At 48.5% G+C, this 15,238-nt stretch overlaps 1 protein-coding gene across 2 annotated transcripts; it reads left to right on the forward strand.

Annotated features, from left to right (window-relative positions):
• Positions 1–540: 540 nt before the first annotated feature.
• TAB1 (TGF-beta activated kinase 1 (MAP3K7) binding protein 1) lies at positions 541–9,434 on the forward strand. 2 transcript variants are annotated; one of them, XM_066184148.1, is made up of 11 exons: positions 541–621; positions 1,413–1,549; positions 1,743–1,896; positions 2,494–2,580; positions 3,138–3,276; positions 3,751–3,864; positions 6,298–6,409; positions 6,543–6,687; positions 7,064–7,286; positions 7,579–7,735; positions 8,754–9,434. In XM_066184148.1, the coding sequence occupies exons 1-11, from the start codon at positions 589–591 to the stop codon at positions 8,959–8,961; spliced, it is 1,509 nt and encodes a 502-aa protein (XP_066040245.1). In that variant the 5' UTR covers positions 541–588; the 3' UTR covers positions 8,962–9,434. The 2 variants fall into 2 exon arrangements, with proteins under 2 accessions (XP_066040245.1, XP_066040246.1); XM_066184149.1 differs by having other exon boundaries at positions 563–621; positions 7,579–7,740; positions 8,754–8,837.
• Positions 9,435–15,238: the final 5,804 nt, after the last annotated feature.

A 15,238-nucleotide genomic window follows, 5' to 3' on the forward strand; every position in this document is an offset into this window, starting at 1 on the left:
CCGGTCTTTTCTGCTGTACCCGCAGTGAGAGAACTAGAGGAAATAGCCTTAAGCTGAGACAGGGGAGATTCAGACTAGATATTAGAAATTTTTCCCTCCACTGTTATGGTGGTCAGGCATTGGAATAGGCTGCCCACGGACGTGATGGAGTCACCATCCCTGGGGGTGTTTGAGCATCTGGATCTGGCGCTGGGTGATGTGGCTTAGGGCTTACAGTGGCAGTGCTGGGTGGACAGTTGGACTGGACGATCTCAAACGTCTCTCCCAACCCTGATGATCCCAGGATTATATATGATCCTCACAACCCTGCCCCTCTTTCCTCCTCCTCCACACACACACACACTCTGGCACTGGCGGCCAACAGGTCCTTCTTTCTCACACACTGGAAGGCCATGGGTAAGAAATGGAGATGCCTGCGCTCCGCCTAGACCAGAAGGAAGCTGTAACCACAGGTAAATTTCCAAGCGCTCCAGTTCCGTGGGCCTTCCCCCGGGCCCTGCCCGGCGCCGCCTCACGCGGGGGCGGGGCTGAGCGGGCCCGGGCTGTGGCGGTGGAGGGCGGGTGGGAGGTGGCCGCTCCCGCTCCAAGATGGCGGCGCAGAGGAGGAGTCTGCTGCAGAATGTGAGTGGCATCTTCCCCCCCTCCGTGCATATGCACCCCCCAGGTGGGTGCGAGGGAGTCCCCGGGCCTCCTCCTCACCCGCCCCCCGCGCTGCCGTGTGGGAAGGGGGAGGTCCCCCCGCCGTGGGCGGGGGGGGGGGGGGGGTGACTCTTCTTCCGTCCCCTGTGCCGCCTCAGGGTAGGGGGTCCCGGACTGCGGGGGGCCCTGTGTGATCAGCGGTCCGCACGCTGGGCTGACCGGCCGCTCTACAGCCCACGGTGGGCAACAGGTGGCTGGGGGGGCCGTGCCAGTGCTGCCGGCTTCAGGGTGCCCCTCTGTGTGAGGGGGCAGCTGGCATCTGCAGGCCGAGCGGGAGATGGCGTCCCCAGGGATGTCTCTCTAGGTGCTGGCTGGAGCAGCAGGCCCCAGTCCCTTGTCCTGGTTGAGTAGTCCTAGGAGAATCCAGAGCTTTCCCTGTACTCCCGTGCCAGGGGTGCGTGAGGATCTGATTCACCATAGAAATAGCTAAGATAGTGCTGTGCGGAGTGCAAGACTTGCATGCAGATTTTGCATCTGGTTTCTTGTTAACAAGAGCCGAAGTGCAGCCAGAGCTCAGCTTCAGAGGGAAGGGACGTGGTAAGTGTTGCTGTTCTGCAGCAGGAAAATGTGGAGTTATTGGCTGTGCAACTGGTTAGCAAAGGGAGAAGGGTTGAGAAGAGGGTGGGGGTGGACTGGTAACTTGTACTGGACCATGATTCTCACTTGACGGTGCTTGGGGTTTACGTGGTCACTTTCCTCTTCTGGTCTGCCAGGAACAGCAGCCCAGTTGGACAGATGACTTACCATCCTGTCATCTCTCTGGAGTGGGCTCAGCTCCAAACCGTTCCTACAGTGCAGATGGCAAGGGGACAGAGGGTCACCCCTTGGAAGATAACTGGTTAAAATTCAGGTAAGTGGGTTGCACCTGGGACACCTAATCCTGCTGGCACAAGGGCAGATAAAAGAGGTGTTTAGTTTGTCACACAGGATGTGGAAGAAGAGGGCGAGGCCTGAGTAGGCAAGGAGTGTCTAGGGGAACTTGCCACTTGTATGTGTGTGTTACAGAGAAATCTGTGACCTCTTTGCTTATGCCCTCTTGGCAGGAGTGAGAACAACTGCTACCTCTATGGTGTCTTCAATGGTTATGATGGCAACCGAGTCACCAACTTCGTGGGTCAGAGGCTCTCTGCAGAACTGCTGCTGGGCCAGCTCCATGCAGATCACAGCGATGCTGACGTGCGTCGAGTTCTGCTGCAGGTAGAGAAGCTTTGAGTGGGAGCAGCTCCTGCTTCTTGCACTACCCACCTCCTCTTTGCCATCAGGGGAGCAGCATCTGGTTTCTGTGGGGGTTGGAAACATCTGGTGGTTGCAGTTGCACTCATCCTGAGCATCTGTAGTGTTTCACTCCTACCTCATTCCATCTGTCCCCTGGCTCTGTCGGCACAATGCTGAGAGCTCTTCCAGGAAGCTGCAGCAAGTCTTCCCTGGACGTGTAGGAACAAGTCAGTCTTTGAAGGAGATGACAGTGAGTGAAGGGGAGAAGTTAATGTGTGGGGAGATGGATTTGTGAGTGCGCTTTCTTGAGTGACAGGATCAACACACAAGATCAGATAGGTCTCTGACAATGCTGTGAATGTAATTTTTATGGTGTAGTCTTCTGTTTTGAGTTGTTTCAGATTGTTTTTACAAGCTATTCACTAGTTGTGCTAAAACAATGGTGTTTCAGTGTGCTGTAGTGGTCCTTAGAAAGTCTGTATGTACAGTGATTATGAGCTGGTCTTAGGTGAGGATGAGTAGCCCCTAAGTCTGTAGGCATTGGATAAGTGCTTAGTTTTTCTTTATGGACTTTTTTAGGCTTTTGATGTGGTGGAAAGAAGTTTCCTGGAGTCCATTGATGATGCTTTGGCAGAGAAGGCCAGCCTGCAGTCTCAGCTACCAGAGGTAATGTAACCTTAAGAGCAGAGTTTTCTGGAGGAGCCACCTTCCAGCTTGCTGGATGAGGTTTGGGCATATTAGTTTGATCCAAGGGAGGCTGTAAGTGAAAGTTACTTCTCTGTGGTTCTCTTCTGGAAGCTTGCATGAAGTGAAGCAAGTGCCTTGGTCCATGTCCCAGAGTTCCCACTGTTCATACTGGCACTGCTTAGACCTGACATTGGTTATCTGAGTAAGGAACTGAGTGTATCACAGAGAGTAGTTCAGCTTGTCCATGTGGCTCTTCTAGGACAAAGCCTTGCAGATGAGAGGAGAGGGCTCAAATTTGCATGGCACCTGAGCAAATATGGACTCTGTTCTTCAAGTGTACTGGACTGTCCTCTCCAGAATCACATGAAAGCTGTGTCATTTTCTAGGATTGCACAGAAAATTTTATGTCTTGTACAGGCATGAAACAAGGCTAAGACATGTCCTGATGAGTCCTCTCCCTACAGAATTTTTATTCCAGCTGTGATTTCTGTGTTGTGGACTGTGTGTTTAAGCTTCCCTCTCGTTTTGGCTTCCAGGGTGTCCCTCACCACCAGCTCCCTCCTCAGTACCAGAAGATTGTGGAGAGATTGAAGGCTGTAGAGCAGGAGATCTCTGGAGGAGCCATGGCTATTGTGGCTGTCGTTCTCAACAACAAGCTCTACATCGCCAATGTGGGTGAGTTGGTTTTTGTCAGTGGCTCAGTCTCAGCATTCCTAAGGATGGCAGAGGTTCCAAGAAGTGAAATAAATTTGAGTGTGGGGGACAGTGTCTTTGGTCTGTGGCCAAGCAGTGATATGCTTGCTATTTACACAAGCACTTGAAATCAGCCTGGCTGTTGATCCCTGCACATGTTGGCTGATGTGGTGCACACAGCCAAACTACAGAGGGAAAGGGTTGAGAGGGGTAGTGCAGGTTCACTCAGTAGAGGGCTTTCTTGGGAGGTACTGACTCAGGTCTGGATGGAGAGCTGCCTAGCAGGCTTACTATGCTGCTAGCAAGGCTGCTTTTTGGAGATCATGCTGAGACACTACATGAACCTTTCTCTTCCTTTTTGTCCTTATTCCCATTTCTGTTCCTTTTCCCATTGGATATGTTCTCCCTGTTAACGGCAGAGCTATCTGGTGCCTCATCTCACTGCTCCCACTGCAGGTACCAATCGGGCGCTGCTATGCAAGTCCACAGTGGATGGGCTGCAGGTGACCCAGCTCAACGTGGACCATACAACAGAGAATGAAGATGAACTTTTTCGCTTCTCTCAGCTAGGTGAGTATTTGGGTTTCATGTTCTTAGCTGAGAACACCACATGACTGTTTATTTGGGGCACCAGGAAATACTCAAGCCACAGAAAGAATAAATAACCACCAAAAGAAGCTTACTATGTTTTCAGATGACAAGTTCTGTGCCTTCTATTTGTGCCTTCCTAGCCATCCTGGGGCTGCAGGGTGAGTAAGCTCATCTCACTGACCCAGCAGAAAACTGTGCTTTTGTTTCAAGTTTTGAGTGTTAGTTTTGTGTCCAGCTGCCAGAGTGGCATTGATTTGCCCTCCAGCTGTTGCTGTAGTCGATAGGAAGGCAGGAGTGGAAGCACAGAGCCAGAGGGTAGAAATGAAGCAGACAATGTATGACGGCTCCTGTGGAGGCAAACCTCAGTTATTCTGCATTAAGTTCTATGTGATGCCTCACCTTCAGGATTGTACATTTTAATTTGCCTTTGTACAAGCTGTTGCTGAAAAAAAGCAGCTTCACTTTAGACAGAGCCAGGCCAAGCACTGGCATTTACTTCTCTCACATCAGTAACTACTGAACTCATAATGCTGACATTTTGCTTTCGGTAGTTTTCCTTTTCCTTTACAGTGCTTGACATGTTTGCTTTCTTGGGCTAGAGCTAACTCAGACCACTTGTGTGATTGCCAGTACCAAATTCTTCTTATTGAGATGCTTTGGTCCTGTATTTTATATAGGTAGATCTAAGGTGGTATTCTTCAATAGATTCACCTGGCAGATATATTCTTAATGGGTGAGGCTGTCGATGTGGTGATTTCTACTACTAGGTCTTGTTTTACTCTATTTCTCTTTCATTCCCACTTTTACTCCTACTCCTGCACTAGGGATATGTGCTGTGAAACAGGACACTGAATACAAGAATCCAGGGAAAGAGACTTTTTGAGTGTGTTTTTACTACTAAAAATGCAGAATTTAGCTGTAGTCCATAGGAGAACAGGGATCTGTTAGATGTACCAACCTTAACTTGGCACAGCACTGGTGCTCCTCCCTACCGTCCCAGCAGAAGGAAGATCCTGTGGAACAAGATAGTGTGCACAGGCTGTTTTGGAGGCCCAAGGGAGGTTGTTTTGGGCTAGGTTGAAGCAGTGTTGTAAGAAATAGTGGGGATAGTATTTGTCATGATGATGTCTATGCCCTCCGTCTTGGGGGAAGGATGGGAGAGGTCTTGTGCTTTTGTGGTTCTTCAACCAGCACATCACAGTTTGTTCAGTACCCTGGGAGTGTTGCTGTCATTTAGACATGACTTCTCTCGGCATCCTTGTGAGCTTCCCTGTGTTTGTGTCTGTCAGTGGCATGTACCTCCCTGCCAGGAGCTGGCAAATGAGCCAGGCCATGTTGATGAGTCAGCTGTGGTCTGCAGCAGATGGAGGATTTGGGTCTTACTGCTGGGGTAGGTGTGGAGCCATCTGTGCAACAAGGCTTGGTTTGCCTCAAAGAAAGAATTTCAGCTGGACCCCTTCCTTCACCTTGTACTGAGGACCATAATCCCTAGATAAAACCTCAATGTTTTCTGGCTGATAACTCTAGATATAATGAGGAAAGGGGGGTTGCCAGAACAGACCAGGTAAGTGGATCATCTGCTCTAAGTCCTGCCTCAAATAGTAGCAGCACTCAGATGGTCCCTGTTAGAACCTTCTTCAAGATGGGGTTACTTCCTAGGCCCTGCCAGAGCTATATCACCATAAGTTTATTTAAATAAATACTTGTTTGATCACTGTTCTTATTTTAGGAGTAGACCACATCTATTTGAGAACTTGAGCAAATTCAGTGCCTCTTGTCCTTTTTTTAGAATCATAGTATGGGTAAAGTTGGAAGGGACCACAGTGGGTCATCTGGTCCAAGCTCCTGCTCAAGGAGAGTCATCCCCAAGCACGTTGTACAGGTTCTTGAATATCTCCAGTGAGGGAGACTCCACAGCCTCTCTGCAGTCTCATGTATTAGTGAAATTGCCATATGGAGCTTAGGAACAGGGTTCCGTTATAGGTGGAAGAACAAGCAGAATCCTTCACATATGTTTTTGTCATTCCTGCCTTCTCGTCCCATCACACAGTCCAGAGCTGACGGGTGCAGATGTTCCCCTGCCTTTTCAGCAAGTGCGTGTGCAGCCAGGCCAGCTGCTGCTGATGGCTTTGGACCAGGATGTGGACTTCTCTCAGGGCCAACTGTTGCATTCAGAGTATGCCTGTTGGGCTGTGTGTGTCTCCCTCCTTCTCTCTCCTTCCCAGCTTGGAACTAATGTAAAGGTATCCCTTGGAACACAGCTATTCCTTTTCTCCCTGTTTAGCTCCTGATCATTCTTCAGTGTCTCGTTTTGTCTTACAGTTCTATGTAACTGTGGATATTTCCTTTCTCAGAGGAAGTCCTGCAAATTTCACAAAGTTAATGAAGCATTTTTGGTTTTCTATCTGGCAGGCTTGGACGCAGGGAAAATAAAACAAGTGGGAACTATTCGTGGGCAGGAAAGTACTCGGCGCATTGGAGATTACAAAGTCAAATACGGCTATACTGATATTGAACTGCTCAGGTCAGAAAAATTCAACTCTTGAATTTTTTCTGAACTTTTGAAACTTGGGGTTTCAAGCCCTCCCTTTCTTCATGATCACTCCATTCTCACCTACTATGTCACCATAAAATGCTAAATTACTGTCTCTTTCCAGTGCTGCTAAATCTAAGCCCATCATAGCAGAGCCTGAAATCCATGGAGGGCACTCGCTGGATGGGGTGACGGGTTTCTTGGTGCTCATGTCAGAAGGGCTCTACAAAGCGCTGGAGGCAGCTCATGGGCCTGGGCAGGCCAACCAGGTGAGCCTGCTGACAAGGGAGACATTCTTGTGGCTATTGACTCACTCCAGCCATGTCACCTGCTCTCATACAGGCTGTCCTCCTCATCTGTGCTGTCAGTGGCGGCCAGGCTGAATGCCTGTGCCACCCCATTCCAGTCTAATAATATGGGAGCTGCTTTGCCAAGCCAGTTCTTCTAGGCAGCTGCCTGTCCCTTAGGCGTAGCCCATTAAAGGGAGTGGGGTGACTCAGGGCACAAAGGCACATTATCAGCAGGTAAGCATCACAGTCAGATGAGTTGCCATAAAAACTCCTAGATCAGATGGCAGGAAAAGATTTCCTCCAAAATCTCCTAAAAATCTTTCCTCTGGTGATTTTTTTCCCCTTCTCTGCTCAGGAAATTGCAGCCATGATAGCCACAGAGTTTGCCAAGCAGATGTCACTGGATGCTGTGGCACAAGCAGTGGTGGACCGGGTTAAGCGCATTCACTGTGACACTTTTGCCAGTGGTGGGGAGCGGTCCAAGTTCTGTCCCCGTCACGAAGACATGACACTGCTTGTGAGGAATTTTGGGTACCCCCTCGGTGAGATGAGCCAGCCCACGCTGACACCAACGCAAGGTGTGTTGGGGAGAGAATGAAACAAAATGGGGTGAGGAAGATAAGATCTTGTGATTGATCCAGCACTCACCTCACATTGGGACAGAAGGTAGTTGGTGTACAAGGAATTTTCTTATTAAACAGATAATTAAACAGGCTTTTGAGATGTGGAATCTGTGGCAATTTGACAGGATACAAGACAGCATCAAGGGCACTTTGATACAAATTCTTGGGTTTTTTTTGCTGCTGTGCTGCACCCCCAGTTGCTCATGTCTGAACTACATTTTATAAATTCTGTTTTCTCCCTTCTCAGGAGGCCGTGTCTACCCAGTCTCTGTGCCGTATTCCAGCTCCCAAAGCACAAGCAAGACAAGTGTCATGCTGTCTCTTGTTATGCCTTCTCAAGGCCAGATGGTCAATGGTGCCCACAGCAGCTCAACTCTGGATGAAGCCACCCCCACCCTCACTAAGTAAAGTACTGCTCTCTTTCTACACACAGTTTTCCCTGCACCTCACGCTGTATGAAGTGGTTGAAAAGCAGAGACAGCTGTTAGTTACCTATCAGTCAGTCCCTTATTTGGAGTGTGCTCCCCCCCCCCCCCGCTACAGTATTGACAGCCAGCATAATGTGTTAGCTGGAAAGTGGTTGTGTGAGGAGTGGGAATGAGTGAAGCAACAGCTCTGAAGCCAGCTCTGGCGACATGCCTTGAGAGCAGCATCTGCTGCTGTTCATGGAGGGCATTCTGGCAGTGAGCAGGCCTTCTCTTTGGATCTTGTGTGCCAAGTGTGTTGGGTGCTGTGCACAGAGAGAGTGTGGGTGCCCTTCATTTCAGCAAGGAAAAGGGATTATGCAGGTCACCTGTAAGGCTCTTGGAGAGGCTGAGCTGAAGTTGATTTGCTTACAGGCACAGCTCAGGGAAGAAAAGAGTGGATAAAGGTTAGAACTGGGTCCTCTTTGGATCCACTCTGCAGGGTCATACTAGTTAGTGGCTATGGTTTAGGCTGGGCCCTTGGCACAGCTTGGTGTGTACACAGTGCACAGTGAAGAAGCACTGTGGGTACTGTGCTCCGTAGCTCCAGAAACAATGAGGCTGACGCACTAAAGCTGCTTTGGCTGCAGCACAGGTCATGCAAGAATAGCTTTCTTCGCTGCCAGACTCTTCCCGTAAAGCTCATACTGTTCTGGGTATGGGGGGGCCAGCAGTGTGCATGCCTGTTTTTTTCTGCTTCCTCTCTGTTCTTCAGATGCCTGGTTGTACTTAAGGCCTTCCACTTAATGTGAATCAGATACCTTTGGTATCTGTCAATTCCAATCAGTTCTCAACACTTTCAGTGCTCTCATAGAGCAAGTGACTGCAACTTTTTACCTGTCTGCTAGGATGGCTTGATCTGTGTAGAAATTGGTGCTTGTTCTGGTGCTTTTCTTGTCCAGTGCATCAGGTGCAGTAGAATAAAGATGTTTATATTCTCTTTTTTTCCCCTCCTTAGCCAAAGCCCAACTGTGACGCTGCAGTCGACCAATACTCACACACAGAGCAGCAGCTCGAGTTCAGATGGAGGTCTCTTCCGCTCCCGACCCACCCACTCGCTCCAGCCAGATGAGGATGGGCGTGTGGAGCCCTATGTGGATTTTGCAGAGTTTTACCGGCTTTGGAACATGGACCATGGCGAGCAGGGAGCACTGACTGTGTCCTAACGTGTCTCTGCCTTTTGCAGACACCTCGTGCTCATCTGTGTGAGCAAAGACTGAGGCAAGAGTGTGTTCCACTGGGGACTGCATTCTGCCCGGAGCTAACTACTCTCCAGGATGTGCTGCAAACTGAGCAGGGGATCTTGTGCACTACATACATTGCCTGTGCCATGCTCCCAATCCTGCCCAGCCCTGGGAAGCCCTCTGAATAGGGGCAGGGGTCTTGAATGCGGCCGTCGCTGCAGGTTTTTGCAAATAAAAGTGCAGAGAGGGCTCCTTGTGGATCATGCAGGAGTCAGGCTCATACGAAGGCTGTGTGTGTGCGTGTGTGTAGGTGTACATGTGTGTGCCTCTGTGTGTGTGTGTGCGTGTGCTGTCATAATGTTTCCACAACTCAGTTCATAATGCTGTGATTCCAGTGTTCAACTCCATAGAAGATACCTCTATTTTGCAGAATAAATAACTTATAGCTACAGTCATTGGCATCCGTGTGGCTTGCTCTCTTCCGTATAATGTCGTGTGTGGGTGTGACAGCTCCTCCTGGTGAAACCTTCTATTCCTCCTGAACACAGGCTTACACCTTGCAGGAGGAGAGCTTCTGCTGAAAAAGTAGCCTGAAGCCTTGTCCGTGATTTAAAAGCATAAGCTCTTTGTTACTTAGTTGCTGAGCTTTGGCACTGAATTATGGTTTAGAGTTAAGCCATAAATACAGGTCACTGTTTTTTGTAGGTAAAAATGCACGTTTTTTCCCGTAATGTAGGCCATCTGGAAAGGTGTAGAGGGCTGGTGGAGTTTCTAATGAAGTCCCTGTACAGGCACCTGGTAGTACACAGCTGGAAGTCACAGCTCTGCCGTGGTGCCCTTGAAGATGCAGATGGGCATTCTCGTGTCAGAGTAGGGAGGTGTGCCGTGACAAGAGCAGGGGTCCTGGTAGCTGCACACCGGCGTGAGCCCAGGCCTGGATTTGTTGGCCGAGGCGTCGGCAGCACGGCAATCCCCCTCTTCAGTGCAGATTTCTGACGGCAGGCGGCAAGCGAGGTTCTTCCCTTCCGGCTCCAGCCGTCTCCTCAGCCTGCCTCGCTCCCTGCGAGCCTTTCCCCAGCAAACACGGGAGGCCTCGGGGATGACCCGCAGCGCCTGGTACCTTTGGGGCGTTGCGATGAGACACCAGGCAAAGCCAGGAGAGAGCTAAAAGGGATCAGAGGAGAAGGGGTTCTTTCCTGCGTTTATATTTGCGTCCAGGCTTGACACTTTAGGAAGAAAGGGAAGAGGGCATTAGGATGATGTAGCACGGGATGGTGTAATTAAGGCCAGTGAGTAGCCAAGCCCTGATGTGTGCTGTGCAGGTTTGAGGCACATGTGGCATGCCAGCCTGAAAAGTAGGAGAGGAGGCTTTATCCCATTGGATAAATTAAGTAGCACTGAGTCCCCAGAGGCAAGACCTGGGTTCACTGAGGAATATGTGGGCAGGATCAGAGTGGTGAGAAATGCCCGTTTCCTCGGAAGGCAGAACAGGGATCCCTTGTGTGGTGGGGGGGTGGGTAGCTCTCTGCCTGTGCCTCCTCCAGGTCCTGCTGGCACGGCTTTGCCCTGCAGGATCGTGTGCTGCCGAACTGCCTGCAGAAGCTTGTACTCCTTGTAGTTCCCAGGGAGGCTGGGTATGCTGAACGTGCCAACACAGGCTCCTCCTGTTGGGACCCTTCCAGCCCTGCCAGGGAGGTGACGTTCAGTGGCGTGGAGGCAAAGGCAGCGGAGTTGCGGAAGGTTTGGTGCCTTGTCCCCAAGGCTGAACATGGCAGGGAGTGGCAGTCCCTCAATCCTGTCCTCAGCCCTTGCCTCTGCCCTTCAAGGAGCAGAGAATTCAGATATCTGAGCTCAGCCTGGCCTTGCTGTCCAGGGCTGCTCCAAAATGTCATTTGACCCAGAGGTCCTACCCTCCACATTGTTATGTGGCTATTTTACAGTATAGTGTGATCCTGGTATGGACTGAAATGGTGTTGAAAAGGTTTTGTCCAATTCTATGTTCCCTAACCTGGCACAGATCTCAATAGCTGTATAAATGAATTTTTCTTGCTTATTCCCCCATCCCATTTATCTCTGGTATTTGTGAACTTATACCAATAATTGTTCCAATGGGAAATATTCCAGCAAGTGGATGCTCCAGATAAAAGTTTAAGAATTGCCAACACACTTTTTTAAAGTAGATCATGCAAAACAAACTGATCCTTAGGCATCATTACCAGTTTAGGCAGTACAAAAAAATAAAGTGGATAGGAGCGGATAAATCACACTAAGCTGTGCCCGTACAGCCACTGGGAAAAAGAGGAGGAAAGAAGGTTTTCTGTGCATGCTCTGTAAGCCATGGCATAGGAGTCCAGGTCAAAGGAACAGACTGAACATTGTGTACAAGGGGCAGGAGGCTCATGAGCCAGTATCAGTATTTAATATTGTCCTCAGGGAGCAAGGGGGGAAAGCAGGTTGTAACAACAGTGGAAAAACCTCCTCTCCCCTGCCCCTTTAAAATGAAGGAGTGGCTGGAAGAGGACAGAACCAGAGCAATCTCTAGAAATGAGCAGGGGCCTTTTTGCATTGTAGTGAAATTGAAAACCACTAGAAATGGAAAGACCTAGACAGAGAAAAACAGTGCAGCTATGCTTCACAGGACTGCTGGAGAGAAGCTGACAAATTGAGATCTGAATATGCAGGATAAATTTGTCTTAAAGGCTGCTAGTATTATTTTCCAAGAGCTATCCCTCTGCAAGACAAGGGTAGAAATGAGAAGTTCTATCCCTAGAACAGGAGTAGTGGGAATGCTTTGCGTGTCACTGGCTGAAAGTCATTGGAGGTGCTCAGGCCAGTGAAACAGACCTTTGGATGCCGCCTAAAACTGAGGTTCTCAGCATCTCTGTGGCTAAAGGATCACCAGGGACCTCTTTATTTTAAGCTCTCCATTAGCTGAACAACACACCAATTTATAACAAAATCTTTAAATCGCAGAAAGTAGCTAGGAAGGGTCATGGCCAGCAGTTACTGCTCAGCTCCAGTAGGTGGCCTGTGGGTAAGTCACACAGGGCTTGGGATTCCTTCAGCAGCCAAGGCATCTGCTGAAGCTAAGACAGGCTGGTTTTTTCCCATTCACTTTTTTGCTTTTGTCACACCTGAACTTTCCAATAGGAAAGAGGCATATGGTGAACGAGTGCCAATTGATGCCACCAATGGTCCCTGGATCACATAAGGGTAGTGCAGCATCCTCAACCAGAGTCCCTCCTCCCTCAGCCACCATGCTTGGAAAAGGAAGGAATGTGTTCGTCTCCCCTCTTCTTTTTTTTTTTCCCCCCACCACATTAAGGCTTTTAGTGTTAGAAGATCCAAGAGTTTGTGGCACGACAGAAAAAATGCCACAACTTGCCTGTTGTCTTCTCAGGGTGGAGATAGCCATAGCAGTAGAGCAAATCTGCCTATAAGATATAAAAATAATTTAACTTGATAGATAATAGATAGTTGTTTATACGAAGTAATCTGATTTTTCCTTCCTCAGAATGTCTGAGGAATGGCTTTAGAGTAATCCTGTACAGTTCATTACTCAAGTGACTAGCCTTTCTCCAGTGAAGAGCATCACTGGCACCCTAAAACATCCATGCCATTAATATGAGTTGTAAATAAACCGCCAGGGACAGGTTAGGTTTTTAAATCCTACAGCTCTTTCTGTAAGCATAGGAATGCTCTTCGAAGCATTCTGGCAAAAATTCAGTATGAGTACTTATATTCTGCCAACTCAAATCCCCTCCTGGAGTTTCAAATGGATAAGATATTTATCTTCATTTCCCGTCTTAACGATTTTATGTTGTCACTGTAGGTTGCTAAACAACTGCTGTCTCATCGGTGGCTGTATTTTGCTGGCGAATAAAGTGAGCCCCATGTGCGTATGAACCATAAAGCTATTTGGAGGCCTTGCATAAGAACCCCAAGATACGTGTAAGCTGTTAATATTTATTATGTGGAGCTGAGAACATCACTGAAGATGGAGGGATTACAGTAACTGAGTTCAGGCTGTTGAACAGCCAGACAGAATGAAAGAGAAAATAGATGCCCTGAAGGAATAAGAGCAAAATGCATGAGAAATTTTCTGCATGCAGGATTAGACTCCAGTGGAGCATGGAAAGAAAAAGAATGGGAATGCTCCAGAGAGCCAGGGCAGATAAGACAGAGGGAGCATTACAGCTTAATGCTTGGAGGTGAATCTTCCCCTCTATGCTTCCGCCAAACAGGCATCAGTTCACCCATGGGCTTGGTGGGGTGCAAACAGGAGGAGCCCTGTGAGAAGGGACAAGGTGTTTCCAAGGCATGTGAAAGAGGATTCAATCTTCTGGGGTGTGCAATACTTGACCATTGGTCCTCTTGCTGCTAGGTGTTTCAAGAGTCTTCTAAGCAGTTTTCTCTTTTTGTCTCATCTCTCAAAAACAGCGTAACCTAGAAACTCTGCATTTCTTCTGCTAGTTTTGTTTGAGCTGGGCAAAGAGTTTTTCTCTTCCTTACAAAAAACAATCGATGGTGGAGAACAACACCAGGCCCTTTCTTCAGAGCAAGGTCCTCAGTGAACCAGCTACTTTGATGTCCAAAGGACTGGTAACAAGAAAAGTCAAAACTCAGAGAGCAAGAGATTCTGGAAGGGCAGACAACCCCACACCTCCCACTTCAGAAGTTACAGAAATGCTTCTGCACAAAACCCTTGTGGTTACTACAAAACTAAGGTGGCCATCAGCCACCAAAATATCTTGGGAAGCCACTGCGGTTTGTTTCCAAAAGCAGCCACAAGCCCAGTCATTCAAAACTGAGGTTCCTTGAGGTATTTGGGCATTTCTGGACAACTCAGAGTTCCCAAACAAAGTGAAAATGGGCAAAGTGGCAGCCTCCAACCTCTGATGAGAGTTGGTTGCTTTGGGAAATTCAGGACTCCTTTCAAAGTAGTAGGATCCAAACTGAGCTATTAGTGGTTTCGTGTCTCAGAGATTCATAAAGTCTCTCACTCCAGCAGCTCCAACAGCAGCTGGCATTGAAGCACAACAGGTAGTTGCTCTTGTTTGCCTGCGCACTGGGGCTCCTCCTGCCCTTGTTGGTGCCAGAGCCCCCCAACACCTGTCTTGGCTGCAAACCTGCTCAGCAAAATGGCCAAACCTCTGGTGCATCCATGACCTCTGAGGCAGCTAGGCAGGGTTCTGCTCATACAGCTAGGGAGAGGGTTATCCCATGCACACGGGTAGTGTACAAGGGGAGAGGAGAGCCCCAGAGCCTTGTCTCCATCAAATCTGCAGACCTGCAGTGTGAGGGCCACCAGCCAACCCACACCAAGAAAGGGATACCTCTGTGTCTAGTTTTAGGCAAAGTAGAGCAAACTGGCTGGGTCACCCAGTGTAGCCTTGGCTAAAGGATTGCTGTGGGTGCTGCTGCAGGGTGGGTGTGAGGGCAAAAAGAGAAACTCATCTCTGAATGCACTTGCCAGGCACTGCTTGTTGGTTCAGCAGGGACAATGGCCCTAGTCCTGCAGACACTTGCTATGTAAAAAGAGAAGTGGCTCATCCCTCTCTTTGAAGCAACAAACATACAGAGAAGCAGCTTCAGAGCTCATCCCTAAAACACCTACAGCTCTTAAATGCTCTTAAATGAGAGTCCAGCACCAAGGCAAAATAGGTTTTGATATTAATTCTTCATCCAGGTAGTTACCAGGTAGTTACTACATCCAGGTACTTACTGAACTCCCCATCCCTTAATCCAAATGCATTCTGGAGCCAACTCTGCTTTTGCTTTTCCTTATTGTTCCTGTTGTTAGCTCTTCCAGGATTTCTAAGCTGCTGCATTGAGGAATAACCAAAATAGCTCCACAAGGGACTTCTTGGACATCAAGGCTTGAAACAGCAACAGAAGGAGAAAAAAAACCCCAACAAAAAAACCCAAAAACAAACCAATCAAACAAAAAAAACAAACAAAAACAAACCAAAAAAAAGGCTAGATGGGAAATGGAAGAGGTGGGGAGACAAAACCAACATGTAGTCAATAAAAGCTTTCAGAGATGAGATAAGAGCAATAAAACATAGAACGGCTTACTGCTTGCTAAAGGTGTGATGGGAATATGAAAAAAGCTTTTGCAAATGTCTGGAGGGGGAAAAAAATTAGAGGAGAAGTGTATCCATTAGTAAATGAGTGTGTGAGTATATTCCTAGCTGCAAATATCTGAACTGCAAATGTGTGACATTTTTGTTTCTGTCTGTCTTTAGTGGCAAATTTA

Source organism: Chamaea fasciata, unplaced genomic scaffold (genome assembly GCF_029207755.1).
Source record: "Chamaea fasciata isolate MVZ Bird 193981 ecotype frontalis unplaced genomic scaffold, bChaFas1.0.hap1 SCAF_5, whole genome shotgun sequence".
NCBI classification, from domain to species: Eukaryota; Metazoa; Chordata; class Aves; order Passeriformes; family Sylviidae; genus Chamaea; species Chamaea fasciata.